We start from the raw sequence: 18740 nt of genomic DNA on the forward strand, positions 1-18740 counted from the left end.
TTTTGAAGTGTTTATTGGGAATGCAGTAGAGCAAAGTTGTACTGAAAATTGCAAGCTTTGTTACATTACACATTTTTATATGACAGGGCTGTGGCTAATATTCTTTTTGCAAATGGTCAATAGTCAAAACATGACCCTAAAACAGACTACAGTGGACTCCCATTATAATGAAGTCCTTAGGACCGGCAGTTTTCTTTCGTTATATCGAAATCTCGTTATAACCGAACAAATAAACAATAAAAAAACAAAGAGCCAGTAATGAGTGTTTTTTTTTTTTTTTTTAGGGGGGGGGGTATTGTTAGATTTTTTTCATTATTGTCCCTCTTCTTATTTCAATGAGATCAGTGTACACTTACATTTTGTTTGTTATCTTCACAATGTTTGTTTGTACTGTAACAATCATCTGTTGTGTATGATGAATGGAAGTAAATCTTTTTAAAGACATGGCAGTAGTACAGTACATGTGGGGAGATAATGGTGGCCCAATTAAAGAGATCTCCATCAAGATTCTTTGGCCGTGTGTGTACTTACACAGACTAAGAGATCAGCGATAAAAGCTGTGTCACAGTTCATTACAAGGATTTTTGAACTGAATAAATCCTAATCAGGCCAGCCTTCCTGTTGAACTAATCTCCATGCTACCAAACCTTTTTTTAATCTTAATCACATAAATTGAACTTGAGGCTTTTACGTTATTCAAAAGAGTTTAGGCTCTTATGATCATGACTGGCTAAGTACTAGTACTACTGCATTCTTTTTATCATTTTTTTTTTGCACTAAAAAGTAAGATGATCATATCTTAAATACATAAGATTTTTCCATTGTTAATTTATTACTATTAAACACAAAACTGTTCTTCCTCTATGTAGGTCAGCGAACTCATGAAATAGGCCCCACCACTGCCTGTCTGTACTGATACTACTGCGGCTTTCCCATTATACTCATAAATTCAGCCCCACTGTGTGGCATTCAACGGTACATACGCAGAGGTGGAGCTTTCTTTCATAGCTTTTTACCCTATATAGGCCTACAACAGGAAACAAAAAAGGGACCAGGTGGTGTTCCAGCAAATTGGCAAAAACCTCGTAAATTACATGTAACTTATTTCTAAGCCGCACTGCCATGCCGAAAAAGTCACTTTTGTATGCACCAAATGGCCCCATTTTAAGATATAAAATTCAAAAACTCCCTACTGTTGGAGGGGGGACACCCCCCTCCTACACCCTCCCCCGCTCGGTCGCTCCGCTCCCTCGCAAAAGGTAAAGGTCCAAAAATTTTGATTACGACCCCCCCAGAAAAAATCCTGGATACACCCCTGCATAGTAATTAGTACAATACTTGTGAATGCAGCCCCATCAAACAACGTTTACACATGATAGATACCGAAGGTCACAGTGGGGCCGAATTCCGCAGCACAGCATCTTCCATCCTTCAGGGAATAATTTTACAACTCAAATTTGATTAGCAATTTCAGCTGATGAACAATATATCAAATGGTATCCTGTAAACTTCTACAGAAGAAAACTGCTATACAAAAGTTAGTTTGTGTAGCAGTGGTGTAAAAATGCATTGCATATTGCGAAGTGATACCAGGAAAACTATTCCCTGTCCTTCCTTCTTTCCTTTTTTCCCCTCTAGTAAGTTGTTTATTTTCTTTCTCGCTTTTATTCTCAGGAGACTTCCTAATGTCCCTCGACTAACTTAACCATAGATACATAGAACCATAGGACGCGGATGCACGCACACTGCAGTAGGGCCTATTTCATGATTTTGCCAGTAGGCCCTTCAGTTTTGTGGCCATCAATATATGTCACATTATGTGGCAGAATATTTTGCCATTAAAAAAACTGCAAATGTTCCATTGGCGAGTCAGCATTGCCAATATGGCAATGGCAACGTGATGCCATGTAATGTGATGTAACCTTGTATGACTTTTAAATCCAATGCCAATCATAGATCTTCTCATGCTTTATCATATATCCAAATCCCCACGAACAAAAACTGTTAGTGTTATAGAATGGGTAGCGAGAATCCTGCGATCTCATTGGTCGAGAGCTATGTGTTGATTTTGTACTGGCCGCACGCTGAGTCACAGTGGTAAACATGTTATCACGCACTTGAAGCAAGAGTACGCGCACTTGTAACAAAGGTTCGCGCACTAAGCAAGTGTTCGCGCACTCAGTACAAGATGCCTATTGGCTAACAAAACAATCATGCATCTGTTTTTACTGTGAAGGGATTTCGTAGTAGGATGTTAATAGAACGTAGAAAATGTATCCTTCTACTCACCATTCGTTGATTTTATAACACAATATCTCCCGTGCTGCCGAGCTGCGCCTGGAGTCGATGCTGTTGCAGGAAATGGTCCTCCAATTGAGAGTTCAGTTATTGCACTTTCCCGTTTGGTATATACACAAAAACATAACGCGACACACAGTATAATTTCAGTAAATAAGGCGAAGTAGCACAATGTAGAATGCTCCAGAAGACGGCGAAGTTAGAGAGGGAAAATAGAGATAGACAGATTGAGAGAGAGAGAGAAGTTCGCGAGTCCGATGTTTGATGATGAAGTTTGGCGAGTTGACAACTTGGCGTTTTCGTGCTTTCACGTCGAAAGCTGGTCAAGAAGTGTCGTGTGCGTGAAAAGTTGATTTTTGTGAATGGAGAGTTGTAACACGCGTGCGAAACTTCTTCGAGAAGTGGAGCGAAGAAAGAAGGAGATTGGTTAGAAATGATGTCCATCTCGCGTTGTCATGGTGACCGTAGGAGTGACCGGAGGTGAAGTTACGCTGTTCGCGAGGAATGTGACAGATGATAATATGTGAGTGCTTGCAATACGGAGGGCCAGAGCGGTCTTAAAAATGTGCTTGTATTACGCCGTAGAGTGACCACTAGCGGATATGGTCAGCGAGTGGACGAAAACAATTCTTAGTAGTGCGAGAAAATGAAAGTGTGACTCATTGTGCTGCTACAAGTAGCTCCCCCCTAGATTGCTGCGAAATGAGATGCAGGAGCAATCGATGAGTGTAAAAAAATAGAGTAGAATGTTCGCAGGTGAGCGAGAGTAACAAAATAATATGTACAATGACTTAGAAAACAACAAGCTGGATTCGTAAGAAACAAAATTGTCTCTTCAACCGTTATCACAGTAGTCGACGTATTTTGTGGGAAATCGCACGTGACGACCGGAGCGTGTTTTCTTGATTTCCGTGGTCGTTTGGTTGGAGAGTGAGGTGGGGGTGCGAGGTGGGTTGGAAGGGGGCGTGGCAGGTTGTGTCGTGCGTTGAGTGTTTGTAGTCACGGGCGGTCGTGTGGTGCGGCGAGGCAATGGCTCGGGAATGATGTCCGTTTCTATGAATGCTGGTTTCAAGCGGTCGATGCTGACGGTGTCGTGTTTGCCGTGGTAGTCGATCACGAAAAACTTGTCAGCACGCCGAATGACTGGAAAGGGACCTCTGTATGGGTGTTGTAGTGGTTTTCTCACGGTGTCATCGCGAATGAAAACATGTGTAGATGTGTTGAGGTCGTTGTGTATGAATGTCGGTTTGTGTTGAGTGCGTGTTGATGGCGGGTGCATGTCCTGCATGAACTTATGTAGACGTTGGACGTAGTCGGAAGGGTCGATGTCCGTCGTGGTCTGTTCGTGCTTGGTGATGCACTGGCCTGGTAGTCGTAGCGTTGTCCCATAGACAAGCTCTGCAGCTGAGCAGCCTATGTCTGTCTTCACTGCGGTCCGAATGCCGAGGAGAACGAGTGGTAGTGTCTCGGTCCATTTGGCGTGGTCGTGTGCCATGAGAGAGGCTTTGAGTTGACGATGCAGGCGTTCGACGAGGCCGTTCGATGTCGGATGGTATGCCGTTGTGCGAATGCGAGTGGATCCGAGTTGCGTAGTGAGAGCGTTGAAGAGATTGGATTCAAATTGGCGACCTCTGTCTGTTGTGATGGTCGATGGTGCGCCAAATCGTGCGACCCAGTGAGTGACGAAGACTCGAGCGACTGTTTTGGCTGTGATGTCGCTCATGGGGAAGGCTTCTGGCCATCGCGTGAATCGATCGACACATGTGAGGAGGTATGTGTGACCGTTGGATGTAGGGAGTGGGCCGACGATGTCGATGTGTACGTGGTCGAATCGTGCATCGGGCGATGAGAAAGTGCCGAGGGGTGCTTTGTTGTGGCGATGAATTTTGCTGCGTTGGCACTGTAGACATGTTTTGGCCCATGAACGAACGTCACGATTGATGCCGTTCCAAACAAATCTGTCAGTGACCAGTTTCTGCGTTGCTCTTACTCCTGGATGAGAGAGTTGATGAAGGGAGTGAAAGATTGCCTTGCGATGAGGGGCTGGGATGTATGGACGAGGAAATCCAGTTGACAAATCACATAATATCGTGCGGTCTGATGAGGGGATTGGCACTGGTGAGAGTTTGAGTGAACTGTCAGTCGTGAGTCGTTTGAGTTCCTCGTCGTGCTCTTGGGCGAGGGCAATGATGTTGAAGTCGATGGGGGTAGTGCTTACATTGTTGATGAAAGCTCGAGAGAGTGCGTCAGCAGCTGTGTTCCGTTTGCCTGAGATGTGGCGGATGTCGGTCGTGAACTGGGAAATGAAGTCGAGCTGACGAATTTCTCGTGGCGAGTATCTGTCGGGACGGCCGTGGAGAGAGTGGGTGAGAGGCTTGTGGTCGGTGTACACGATGAATTGTCTTCCCTTGAGCATGTGACGGAAGTGTTTGATGCACAGGTAGATGGCGAGCAGCTCTCGTCCAAACGCACTGTAGCGAGTTTCAGCTGGCTGTAGTCGTTTAGAAAAAAACGTGAGAGGTTGCCATGTACCGTCGATGCATTGCTGGAGTACACCGCCGACGCCGACGTCCGACGCGTCTGTGAGGAGACAGAGGGGTGCATCCATCTGCGGGTGAACAAGCATGGTGGCTTGTGAAAGCGCTGCTTTGACTGCATGGAATGAGGAAAGTTCGTCGTCGCTGAGCGAGATGGGCTGATTTTTCCTTTTAGCATTTTTCAACTTGTCGGTGAGTGGTTGCATTAAATCAGCGCATCGAGGGAGAAATCTCCGGTAGAAGTTGACGAGACCTAGAAATTCTCGCAGCTTGCGAAGTGAAGTAGGGGCTGGGAGGTCTTGAATTGCTTTGATCTTGTCTGGCAGAGGAGAGATGCCGTGGTGATCGACAACGTGGCCGAGGAAGTGGAGGGATGGCACGCCGAGTTGGCATTTGGCTGGGTTGATGACGATGCCATACTCAGAGAAGCGTGAAAACACAATGTTCAGGTGTTTTTCGTGTTCCTCGTGTGAGCAGCTTGCGACAAGGACGTCGTCCACGTACACGTAGGCGAATGGAAGCCCACGCAGTACTTCGTCCATGAAGCGTTGAAAGGTCTGCGCTGCGTTGCGAAGTCCAAAAGGCATGCGAGCATATTCAAACAGACCGAAGGGCGTGGTGATGGCGGTTTTGTGAACGTCAGCCGGATGAACGGGAATTTGATGGTACGCCTTAACGAGGTCGAGTTTGGAAAATACTGTCATGCCATCAAGATTTGCTGCAAAGTCTTGTAGGTGGGGAATGGGGTAACGATCGGGGACTGTTTGTCGGTTGAGGGCGCGGTAATCGCCACATGGTCGCCAATCGCCGGAGGTCTTTTTCGGCACCATGTGGAGGGGCGAAGACCAGTTGCTTTTCGATTGCGTGACGATGCCGAGCTCGAGCATGTGGCTAAATTCCTCTCTAGCTGCTTCGAGGCGGTCTGATGCGAGCCGGCGTGGTCGAGCGGAGACGGGGGGACCTCGAGTCTCAATGTGATGGGTGACTGAGTGTTTGACGCTCGCCGGTGTGTATACTGGTTGTGTGATTGATGGATGTTGCTGAATTAGGGCGTCGAAGCGAGTGCCGGTGGAGCGTAGCATTTTGAGACTGAGGGACGTTGCCGACGGTTCGGTGACGACGCCGCTGACTGAAAGATTAGTGGTTCCATCTATCAGTTTGTGTCGCTTGACGTCGACTAGCAGACCGAAATGCCGTAGGAAGTCGGCTCCTAATATGGGTGTGGGCACGTCTGCGAGTACGAAAATCCATCGACACACGCGTCGCAGTCCGAGATTTAGCGTTAGGGAGCGTTCGCCGTATGTCGTCATTTGTGACTGGTTTGCGGCCTGTAGTTTGATTGTGTTTGATTGCACTCGCCTCTCAGCCGGGGAAGGGGGAAGAACACTGACTTCCGCGCCGGTGTCGACGAGGAACTGCGTGCCGGTGTTCTTGTCCGAAATGTAGAAGAGGCGACTGTGTGAGTGTGAACCAGCGCTGCTTGTCGCCATTAGGCGCTGGCTTGCTCGTTTCCCTGGGTCGTGGCAGCGGGCGGTTGATGAGCGGAAGACGGTTGTCGTCGACAAGGTGGTTGACAACGGCGAGCGTTCTCTCCGTAGGTTTGATGGTACCAGCACTCACCATTGTCTGAAGCAGGCGTCTGAGCAGGTACGGCAGGGCTGCTACCACGCGAGGTATGCTGTCGGTTTCTGCGTGTGGCCGACCGACCTCGACTACGGCTCCGCTCACGGTTACGAAGCTGCATTGTTAGAGTTTCCACCTGCATTGTTAAACGGTGTATTTGGTCCTGGAGGTGTTGATTGGGCGTGGGTGTTGTTTGGGGTGGGGCTGCCATGGCATTGACAAAACTAGGCGCTGTGACGGCTAGGATGCGGTCGGCGAGCTCCGCTAACTGTGTGACAGTCAGCGAATCGCTAGACGATGCCAGTATTTGTTGCACGTTTGTCGGCATGCGCTGGACGAACAGCTGCCGAAGAATGCTGTCTTCGAGCACGCGATCACCAAGCAGCTGTTTCATCCGACGGAGGAGTTGGGTCGGCTTCCTATCCCCCAGTTCTTCCTCCGTCAAGAGCTGCTGTAGTCTACGCTGCTCCGTCTCGGATGTCCGCGCGACGAGTGCTGTCTTCAGCGTGGTGTATGGCTGTGCGGCAGGCTTTGTGATGAGGAGATCGCGCACCTCCTGGGCGATGTCGGGGGAAAGAGAAGAAACCACATAGGCATATTTTGAGTCTTCCTTGGTAATGCGGCGAGTTGTGAATTGGGCCTCAACCTGCGCGAACCACACCAACGGGTCTTGTGGCCAGTAGGGCGGCAGCTTTATGTTTGCTACGGCGGCGTTATCGACAGCGATGTCAGTGGATGGTTTCGAAGTCGCGTCATCAATCGGGGGCTGAACGGGCTCAACAGGCGCTTGCGAGGGGTCGGTCATAGTGGCGGGGAGATGAATTAGATCACGTCGGGGTCACCAGTGAAGGGATTTCGTAGTAGGATGTTAATAGAACGTAGAAAATGTATCCTTCTACTCACCATTCGTTGATTTTATAACACAATATCTCCCGTGCTGCCGAGCTGCGCCTGGAGTCGATGCTGTTGCAGGAAATGGTCCTCCAATTGAGAGTTCAGTTATTGCACTTTCCCGTTTGGTATATACACAAAAACATAACGCGACACACAGTATAATTTCAGTAAATAAGGCGAAGTAGCACAATGTAGAATGCTCCAGAAGACGGCGAAGTTAGAGAGGGAAAATAGAGATAGACAGATTGAGAGAGAGAGAGAAGTTCGCGAGTCCGATGTTTGATGATGAAGTTTGGCGAGTTGACAACTTGGCGTTTTCGTGCTTTCACGTCGAAAGCTGGTCAAGAAGTGTCGTGTGCGTGAAAAGTTGATTTTTGTGAATGGAGAGTTGTAACACGCGTGCGAAACTTCTTCGAGAAGTGGAGCGAAGAAAGAAGGAGATTGGTTAGAAATGATGTCCATCTCGCGTTGTCATGGTGACCGTAGGAGTGACCGGAGGTGAAGTTACGCTGTTCGCGAGGAATGTGACAGATGATAATATATGAGTGCTCGCGATACGGAGGGCCAGAGCGGTCGTAAAAATGTGCTTGTATTACGCCGTAGAGTGACCACTAGCGGATATGGTCAGCGAGTGGACGAAAACAATTCTTAGTAGCGCGAGAAAATGAAAGTGTGACTCATTGTGCTGCTACAACTGGATGCATGGTTCTGAAGAAAAACCATGCATCCAGTAAAAACTGATGCATGGTTTTCGGCTCTCGTTTATGGCAAGCCAGCAAAGGAAATGCATCCAGTAAATTTGTCATCGGGTAACACAATAGAAAAATGGGTTTTTGGCAAGAAAATCACCCATTCTATTACAACACAGATGACACACATGTCTTTTCGTGCGTCAGGCGGAATAAAGTGTGCATGCAGTAACTTTATGGAATTTAGCCTAAACCCACTTGGCTTCGCCTCGTGGGTTAAGCATTCCATAGTTACCTTATGCACACAATTCCGACTGACGCACTCATCTCAGACCTGTGCGTCATTTGTATACTAACTTTTTCCACTAATTTGTATACTAACGTTACATTTAGTGAATTACAAATAATTTACTCATTCATTTCAAGAACTACTATCACAGATTGGAACACACTTCCACCAACCAATGGCAATGTCCATGTATCCACCCACTCACTGACAGTCACTGGCATCACAAACAACAAGGACTCCTTCAAAGCAGCAATCCTCCACTACATCCAAGACTCAAGAGCAAAGCAACTAGACAAGACTAGCAGTATTAGGTACACACAAAAAACATAAAAATACAGCAATCAAGTCTCCTCTGCTCACTCAAGTCACAATGTTTACTTCCCGTTCTGCTGGAACAGCCACTTTACTACGTCGCATGCATGCCGCCGCAGTGCAGAGAGGTACATATGTACAATCGCACATGGAGCATGCCTAGTCGAAGTCGATAGCAGAGCTCTATAGGTAGGGGAATAACCGTATGTACCTGTGTACAAAGAAAGTACAAGATGTGGACTACTTCATTTTTGCATAGGTGATATCTATTAACAACGAGCCTAATCTGATGGCACATTTTAAAACAAATCCCAACATATAATAAAAAATGTATTAATTGAATTAGTAAAGTATCATTGAAGATGTGTCATATGTTGACATATAAAAAAAATCATAAATATAGGTGAAAATAAAAAAATTAACCCCCATTGCCAAGTGGGTGAAGCCACACACAGCGTGAACAAGGAGCGGAAAATGGCGTCTAGTCCGTATGGGTCAGGAATGCCGTCCAACATGCAACAACAACGATTTAATCAACATCAGCAGCAACCTGGACCACCAGGGATGAGGCAGTATCCATCATCTAATTTTCCTGTAAGTACGAATTGGCATTTTGACTTCTAAATTCATATGCAAATAGTCCTCTGCCGCCTTCTTTTTCCCATAAAAAATTGTAGCGGAACAATAATCGTAGTCCCATATATGCCATTTCATGTAATGTTTTTGAATTGGCTTTTCTTCTGGTCACAAATTAATCAAACAAGTCAACTGCAAAGCTGCCCTAGCCATCCATCTAGCACCTCCTGTTCCACCCGTTAACAACAACAACAACAACAACAACAACAACAAATCGCAACAATAAAAACAAAAACCCCAAGCAATAACTGGAAGTTTTACAACTCTATACAATTTACAAGTTCCAAGTTGCCCATTTTTTAACCGCCTAATTGCGGAAGCAATTCCGAGCGTGATTCAAACGCCTGCACTTCACCCATCGTTTGACCCCATTTGGGCGCTAGTGTACTTTCGCACCTGTTTGTCAAACGACCTCCAAACATGCACAAACTCACCCTGGTTATTCAGTAACCTAAAATACTTCCATCTGAGTCTCCAAAGTCGAATATACGTTAAGTTTTTACACTTTTAGCGCTTTCAAATCATTGGAAAATCTAACAAGATCGCTATTCGCTGGAGCTGCTGCTCTGCTCTGTACGAATTGGTCTGAATGTAGCGACAGAGCGGCTTTTTCTATGGTGTCGTTGAAAAGCTAAAATTTGTTTTTTTCCTTGTCCTCGGCCAAGTCTTCCGTTAGCTGTTGTAGCTTCATGGCGGCGGTTGAATGAGCGCGTGCGCGAGTGTATGCTGTCACTTATATCTTTCTCTTTCTTTTCTCTCTTTTCTTCTTTTATTTTCAGGTAGAATGTATTCCCCCTTCCTTCCTAGCAATCATTTCTTTGTGATTTTTCTCTTCTCTATCTTTCTCAATTTCCTTTTTAACTCAACTGTATAGATCTACTTTCTGCCTGTTTTTTGTTTCCTTCATGGGTTGTTTTTCCCTCCAACTACGAGGGCCTTTCCTCTCTATCCTCTCCAATATTTTTCTTACATGTCGTTCTAATAATTCTTTTTTTTCCCTTTATTTCCTTTTCAATCTGTATAATTCTTTCTTGTCTTCATATTCATCTTTGCTCTCATCCAGGTTTGATTCATCTTTGTTTTCAATTTGTATTTCTTTGTAGTAATTGCTTTCCTCTTCTCTTTTAATGAACTCTCCATTTTGTAAACCTTTCGTTTTATTTTTTGAGGGTTTAACTTTTTGATACACTAGCCTGCTAGTGTATCTTTTCTTGTATTTCCTTTCCCCCTCTTCCTAGCCTTTCCCTTATATTCTTCACCCTTGTCTTATCACATTTTCACAATCTTCTTTCATTCACACCAATTAACATACACACACACACACACACACACCTTTTTTGTCTTTGTCAATCTTTTATTTTTCTTTCTTTTTCATATAAACATTAATATACAAATTATTTCATTGCAAAATAACACTAATACTAGTATACTAAAATTCCACATTGTCAATATCAAATATAAAATTCTTGATTTACCTTGATTCAACATCATGGTAAATTAAGGTAAATCAAGAATTTTGTATATACATGTAAAACAAAACACACACACAAACACACACACAATATGAACAACTCCAATCCTAAATCGCTATGCCGCGACTCGGTAGAAGCCAAGAGAAAGGTGGAAAAGTATTATCTTTTTAAAGACACCATAGAAAAACTTGCCGTGGTCACTATGAGATAGCGACATTAAGATGAATCGCGGTGCTCGCTGCTGCGTTGCCGTGTGTTTTGTACATCGTGCTGCGCTGTCTGCTCCTGTGCAACGCAGTTATCGCCGAGCGAGTAGCTGCGATCGAGATTATTCCGAGAAGAATATAAGTGACAACATGGTGAAAATTTCATTTCTACTGGACTTGAATCTCACTCAGATGCAAGTATTTAGGTTACTGAATAACTAGGGTGAGTTTGTGCATGTTTGGAGGTCATTTGACAAACAGGTGCGAAAGTACACTAGCGCCCCCATTTGTAATATATGCCCTAGACAGAAAGATCCGTCTGTCCGGAGGACTCTTTTATATTTTGCCATTAACGCTGTCCTCCGTAGACAGACGGAAGGTATCGGTACCCATTGCTGTGTGGATGTTCTTAACCACTGTCTCTATGGAAAATTGGGTGAGGTACCTCACCCTTCTCGATTGCGTCTAATTTACGGCCCTAGGTCGGCAAATTTAAGCTTGCATAATGAAATTAGCTTTTTAAGAATACACTGCACTCACCAGATTAATGAATAATCCAACATTTTAGTAGAATTTTCAACGTAAAACACAGCCTGTCGCGTCGTCACATTCAAACTGCAGAAACATACACTATGAATATATTAGCCAATCACATGCGAGGTAGTTTCTACGTGTTTGTTTTACTAAAACACGTACCTCGCATGTGATAGGCTTACAGATTCAAAATGGCGACTTACTGCTCGCGAACGGCGATGTTGCGATATCGATAAAATTTCTGCGTTATGATAACGGAATTTATGTGAGTATTTCGATTGCACAATGTGAGAAATTTATCCCAAATATTGCTGCATAATGTGTCATGTCATGTCAAACTTGTTTGAATGTAAAAAAGCTGTCTGAAATTTGGTTTTTATTAACGTTTGATCTGTGCGCGACTGCTCCACACAGGAGCCGCAATCATTGACTTCGGTCTGTATGCGGAGGGGATCCGTGAAGCCAGACGTAGTCTCCGCGGAACATTCCCCGACGGACAGATACAGATCGATCTTTCGGTCAATATATGCCCATGCTTCGAAGTCATGACATACCGCCGTACGCCACATGGATATTCTGATATATCTGCCTAAATCTCACCATTTATCACTAGAGTAAATGTCCCAGTTCGCGGCCAGACGCCGGTTCGCGGCCACTACATACAGCATATTTGGTACGCTGAACACAGCGACATACTCTATACATGTATAACACACATTCACTAACACACTGCTACTAGTGCTAATCTACAAAAATCAACCGATGACATTGGCAAAATCTCCAACCAAAGTGAAATATTTTCACATAAATGATGACATCTCGCATCCAAAATTTCATTTTCGGTACTTCTTAATACAGTTAATGAACAAGGGGTCTGAGAAACTGGATTTTTTTTGTCATTTTCCCGATGTTCATGGATTTTGAATACATGTCCTCACATAGAAATAGAACTTTCGCAAGCCGATGTGGGCCGCCATTTTTTTCGAAAGTGGATGTTACAATCGAAAAAATACAAAAAATATGAGAAAGACAACAGCAACACCGCGCCGCCACAACTGCGATCCCTGTTCGTGGTCAGTGCACGTGCGCCGGCCCTTTTCACATGCTTTCGCAATGGGACTAACACTTGGCGCTTACGCAATGTTCGCGAGCCAAATGAAGGCGTTCAGCAGAAGATCGCGGAGCACGCGCGTATCGAATAGGAATTGTACATGAGGCCGCGAACCGAATTATCACGGTCGCGAACTGGCGGACGCTGTACCGAATCAACCTCTATGATATAACCTGGGTTAAAGCAATTTGCAAGTTTGCGTTTCAGAGTGGAAAAACCCTTATGCGGCCGCAAACGGGGACACTTACTCTAGAACATCTAGAGTAAACACTATGGTTTGCACTGCCACCGATCATGAGCAGAGATGTCATGTATTGCTCAGTGCACTGCACACACTATGCCGTTTATCCCTATTGTAGCAGACAACAGGACGACAAGCTCGTGTTGGTTGATGATTGGCTTGCTAATTGCTTTCAACTATGAAAGGTTTTCCCTCATTGGTCAGGTTGTTTTCCCACAATGCCTTTTGAAAATGACATCATCGCTTTCTTTCATTCATAGGCTTTTCGTTGATACCAAGTACATGTACTCCTCCATGGCTTTTTTGAAAATGACGTAAATTTTCCTTGCAATTTTGCCCTTTCTAATGGAATTTTCCAGCAATATATGCCAGCCAGGAATATGTCATCATAGACAAAGGAGTAGTTTTGGTCGTATAGATTTTGTTCATTGTACAATGTAATTCTTTTAGCGAGTGATTTAGCTGTGTTTTGATCCCACTTTTAACATGTGCAAGTGTAGGCAATGTACAAATATGTACGAGGATGTCTGAAGTGCAAAGATCAATGTTCAAAATGTTGGATTTCCGTAGTGAACGACGTACCGATACCTTTGCAGTGTGCAACGAGGTTATGAGGATACAAATGGGTCATGAGAGTGAGCTACAATGTCCATTGATTTTTGGGTGTTTATGACCATTTTCCAATGTGTAAACCAGCTACGTATTAAACATTTAGGTTGCAGAAATTTTTAGGTAACCCATGAAAATATATCTAGGTAAATAGATTAATACATGAAAAATTGGTATCGCTCCTCGATGGGACGAGTGATGATTTGTGACCTTGAACTTGGCAACTTTTTGTATTAAAAAAATCCAACTTTGAGGGCGCCTACAAGAAAACGATGCATACTTTTTGGCCAATTTTTGTTAGGTCTGTAGATCAAGTGAGAGTCTTCAAATATGCATAATATTTGGTTCTAAGCTAATTGAATTTAGAAGTTATCAGCTTCCAAACATGCACCCAACAACATGAACTTTGATGCTAACACCATTTTCGGTGACCTCGTGTGCAATAACTGATAGATCCGTGCCATGTTATATTATGCATTTTAAGATCATTTCAAGTTCTTCCAATTATACATTTAAAATGATCACAGTAACTCATCTAAAATAACAAATTTTATATTTAAAGGAAACCAAAACCCAAAGAGAAATTGGATTGAGTGAAAGCAACAACATTACATAATGTACTATAGTACTTGTAGAACACATTATCAGTGAAAGTTTGAGGAAAATCAGACAATCGATGCAAAAGCTATGAATTTGTACAGTTTTGGTGTTGGAACCGATGGATGAGGAGACTACTAGAGGTTATGACGTCATGTGTGGACAATAATATAAAGAAAATATAAAGGGAATTCCACAAAAATTCATTTGTCAATAAAATTACACATTCCTTCAACTTGATACTGACATACAGTGTACAGTTTGTTAAGGGTTGCAATTATTCCCTCTGCTTTCTGAAAGTGGTTAGTCAAGTGCTCTTTATTATGCTAGAAAAGTGTTACTCAAAAGTGATCATACACTTGTACCCCTACATCTGTACTTAAATAACCCTTCTATTTTTCTTAATCTTTTTTAGATTTTTGAATCTGGAACTATATTTGTGAGGTCTACAATAATGGAAATTCATTGATTTTAAACCTTACTTTGGAATTGTTGAAGAAGTTGAATATTCAAACTGTTTTATTTCTGGGTCGCTAGATGGGATACCGTATGTTGTTTGGAATTGTAGCAGGAAGTATGAAGCACACATTAGAGCCAATTTCCATTTTATTTTTGATGACTTTATTTTCTCTAAAATCTATGATAAATATAATTTCTTATAGATATCAATTGCATGAACTTACAAGAAAGAAACTAAGGAGTGTGTGCTGATTTGTAAGTAATTATAGATATCAGCAATATTGCTGATACTTCTGAATGTACATTGTACAATGTGCTATGAGTTGCAAGATAGTACTTCCTGTCTTTGGGGCTCATATCCACAGTCCTGCTTTCAGCTTAAGTTTGTGGTCAAATCGATTATTCACTTGTGATAATTGGTTGTCTGAGTTATTGTGTATGTGTGTGTGTTATTGTTATTATTGTTGTTGTTGTTGTTGTTGTTGTTTTAAGTGTCACTCTCTGTCTGTACTGTACAATTGTATGTACAACAATATGTTACTTGTATGTGTATTTGTGTTCATACATTATATGTAACAAGACCAGGAGTGCGAATTTAAAATGATACAACATTCTCTTCCCAGAGTATAGCACTGGCCCTACTAGCAGACCGCAGATATGCTGCCCAATGTCTGCTGCAGTATCAGCACCAATCTTCAAAGCTTGGTGCTTTGATCTGTTGTACCTACTACGTTATTTTGTCTCTCCTCTCAAATGGGGGATTGAATTAAACAGTTTTCGTCAAACTATGGTATCCTTGCAGTGTTAGTTTTTCTTTCAATGCTAAGATTTTCGTTTTAAGAAACAAGGGCCATTTGTTGCCATCTTTTGGGTTTTACAAGTTTCTTTGATTTTAATTTGTCTCAGATTTCAGATTTCATTTTCAGTTGAACTTGAAATGCCAGATGACTGGTACTTTTTTCAGGGCTGCTAACATTGGAAACTAGTTGAGAGTTAGACTCCACAGGCCAATGCTGTAATTTAGGAGTCAAAATGAGTGAGATCAATAGAAATGCATGCAAATAAAATAAAGTTTTAGAGTGAGAAAGGACCAAAATGAGTGAGTGTCACTCTCAGTGAGTGAGAGTTGGCAGCCCTGTTTTTTAGTGCCATAGAAAAGCTGGCTCTCTGTGCTGTCACATGTACTAACTCTTCAACATTCATTTGATGTCTTATCTCAATGTGGATCACACAGTATATTCATATTTTGTTTAAGTGTTGTGAGACAAAACATTGTAGATATTGGTCTGAAAAATTTAGTCATGTATGTCAGGAAAATATCATTTTCTTGAACAGTCTTGTGATAAAAAAAGAAGTCAAGTATTTGGATCACTGATGTTATGACTTGTGCTTACAATCTTTTTTTTTTTCTGTATGGAAAATTAGAGAATGCAACACAGTCATTGATAATTACAGCCTGCACCTAGGTCAATTGCTTTAGATCTAAATAGTAAGATAATGTGATGATGTAAAAAAAGAAAAGAAAAAGAAGAAAGGAGCTGAGATCTTAGAAATAGCTTTGGTTACCAAAAAGAGTTTAATAAGCTCGATTGATTGATGGGTAGATGGGTAGATTGATAAAATGGATAGAATTATAGGGGGGGGAGAGGGATACACACACACACTCACACACATACACACACACACACACACACACACACACACACACACACACATATCAGTATACCATTTTTACACTAGTACACAAGATGACAATAACTACGTTCTTTTGTTTTTTCTGTCACACATTCACGCATTTTTATTGTTCCATTGTATAAAGCAACAGTTTGTATTTTCAATTTCATTTCACAGTTATTACAGGAATGTATTTACCTCAGTAGTGTACAATACAGACAAATTTTATGCTGCTATTTAAGTACTGGTTGATTTGAGTTCTCTGTGCGATTGGAGGAGCATCACCCTTGAGTTTGTGATGCATTACTCGTAAAAATAATTGGACTGTTCAGGATCGACTATACAATGTACTTTCATTCTAGACTGTTCTAGACTGTAAGAGCAAGTGTTGGGAAACAAGCTCGCATGAGATGTGTTGTTCAAGTTGAGAGAGAAAGAAAGACAGAGAGAGAGAGAGAGAGGAAGGGAAGAAGAGAGATTGAAAAAAAAGGACAGAAAAGAATTCAGAAAGAAAGTTCATAATCTACTAATTTGCCTTCCCGATTTTCTCTATCGTGTCATCCCCAAAAAGGAGAACACGAAAACTGCAACGACCACATCATCCAGTTCATCCCATTCTTCAACAGGACCATCCACAAGTAAACAGGTACCATGAGCAATGACAAACCCTGTGTGCCTTGCGGTAGAAAAGAAAAGAACAAACCAGCCAAAGATGGAAAGAATACCCCCCGGTCTGTCTGCTTCTCCTCCATAAATGCAACTCTGCATGGGCTTTAAGACACCCTGTTGAAATTTGAATTCATTTTTCTGTTCCATTTTTAAATTTTTTTTATTGTTTTCTTCGTTTGTTTGTTTGTTTTTTTCTTGTTAAACTTTCATTTGGCAGTACAACCGATTAGCATGTTTCAACTCGCGCTGTTTGGCATGAGTGAAACATAAACACCTTTGGTGAACTATACCTTACCCAAGTTGTTTTTTCGGAAGTGTCTTTTACCCCTTTTTGCCGCTTCTGATTTCCTTGCTGCGCCTGAAATCTCTTGTGAGCAAGATATTTTCAGTTCGTACAAAATAATAGCAGAAATCTCCAAGCACCTTTCCCCAACATGTGTGCATTTGTTTGTCTTCCCTTGTCCAAAATTCTATGTCCCCTCTTGTGGAATTGCTGAAAAATTGCAGACGCTGCTGAATGTTTTGTTCGTGCCATGCCGTAGATCCCATAAACTCCAAAATAGGCATTTTCAGCAAGACCATTTATCTATCCTTAATGTGTTGTGTTACCAAGTGGTATCTGGCCTAATTTCCAAAGTTTTTTTTTTTTTTTTTTTTTTTTTTTTACTGAGAATTATTCAGTTTTAATGATCAAGTGAAATAATGGAAGCAAGTCGTAGAAGGCTTGCAGTTTTTGTTGGCTGTTAAAACGAAACCTCTGTAGGAGAAAAAAAACTAGATGCGTGACCCTCAACGACTTTCCCTACCTTGAGGTTTTTTTCCAGCTGACATTGACTTTGCAGTCAAATGGACAAATTCCACTTTTGGTAATTACCACAGAGAGGAAATGTTCAATTTTCTCAGATAGGCCTGCTGGTTAGATAATCATCTTTGGACAATAGTGGTTTGATTACATTCTGCTGTTGGATTGAGCCATACTAGCAATAACCACACTTACACCCTTTAGTGTCACCACATGCTGTTTTTAGTGTCATTTTGGGATTAACTTTTTTGATGTGGTGTTGTGTGACTATTTTAAAACCCACGATGCATGTTAACCTTCACATCGTTTGTCTTGATTTGGAGTGGAAAACCCTCCCCCCATCTTTTGATAGGGTAATATCTGCCCCCCGATGAAGCAGATCAACGAAGAACAACGTGAAAAAACTGCATGACATCCTGCATGCAGTTGCTACTTGAAAGTTCTGTGTGACAATGAATTACTAAACAACAGTTCAGTACAGTACAGTACAACAATCACAAGCATCATAATATTGATTATTAAAATATAATTTAAATGCTATGTACAATGCAGCAGGTTTAAGAATAGAGAATAGCAATGCTGTATCCACAGACTCCATCATTGTGCAGTTCAATACAGGGATAAAGTTCTCCACTTAATCCTATACATACACTCACTCTACGTGTCTGTTTTCTGCACCTTGTGTCACTTTTGTTGCCTTCCTATTTATGTCAGCTGCCTATGTTTGCATTACATTAAAAAAAAATGTGTCTCTTGAAAAAAAAAAATCATATGCAGCCATAGTAGTATAATATCTTACATTCTGTAGTTGTACTTTGCATCAGTATACTGTAAGTACCGCAATTTGTTCAGTTCATGCTTGATGAAAAACAAGACAGGTGCCAGCTCTTTGGAAGTCTTGAGCTAGCATCAGAATCGTATTGGAATATCACAATTAAAAGTGTTTGTCAGCCATGAAAACAGAGGCAAGAATGTCTCACAATGATCATTGTCCATGGACTATCACAAAAAAAGAAGAAGAAAAGATCAGGAGCAATGCCAGATATACATATTTCTTCAATACTTCTGTACATTTGAAAGCAATAAAT

General features: G+C 42.3%; 1 protein-coding gene and 1 pseudogene across 1 annotated transcript; one reads left to right on the plus strand and one right to left on the minus strand.

The window, feature by feature from the left end:
- Positions 1-6324: 6324 nt before the first annotated feature.
- LOC139740178 (uncharacterized) lies at positions 6325-7549 on the minus strand. The gene has a single exon (XM_071650768.1). It carries the CDS (start codon positions 7261-7263, stop codon positions 6325-6327), a length of 939 nt encoding a protein of 312 aa, XP_071506869.1. The 5' UTR covers positions 7264-7549.
- Positions 7550-9119: 1570 nt separating this feature from the next.
- Positions 9120-18740, plus strand: part of LOC139740612 (SWI/SNF-related matrix-associated actin-dependent regulator of chromatin subfamily D member 1-like) — a 272207-nt pseudogene continuing 262586 nt past the window's right edge.

Source organism: Diadema antillarum, unplaced genomic scaffold (genome assembly GCF_040938485.1).
Source record: "Diadema antillarum isolate AM-2024a unplaced genomic scaffold, OU_Dant_1.0 scf00000030, whole genome shotgun sequence".
Classification (NCBI taxonomy): Eukaryota; Metazoa; Echinodermata; class Echinoidea; order Diadematoida; family Diadematidae; genus Diadema; species Diadema antillarum.

Excerpts from the sequence above, each read along its gene's own strand:
- LOC139740178 (XM_071650768.1), bottom strand. The coding sequence starts at position 7,263 with ATGACCGACCCCTCGCAAGCGCCTGTTGAGCCCGTTCAGCCCCCGATT.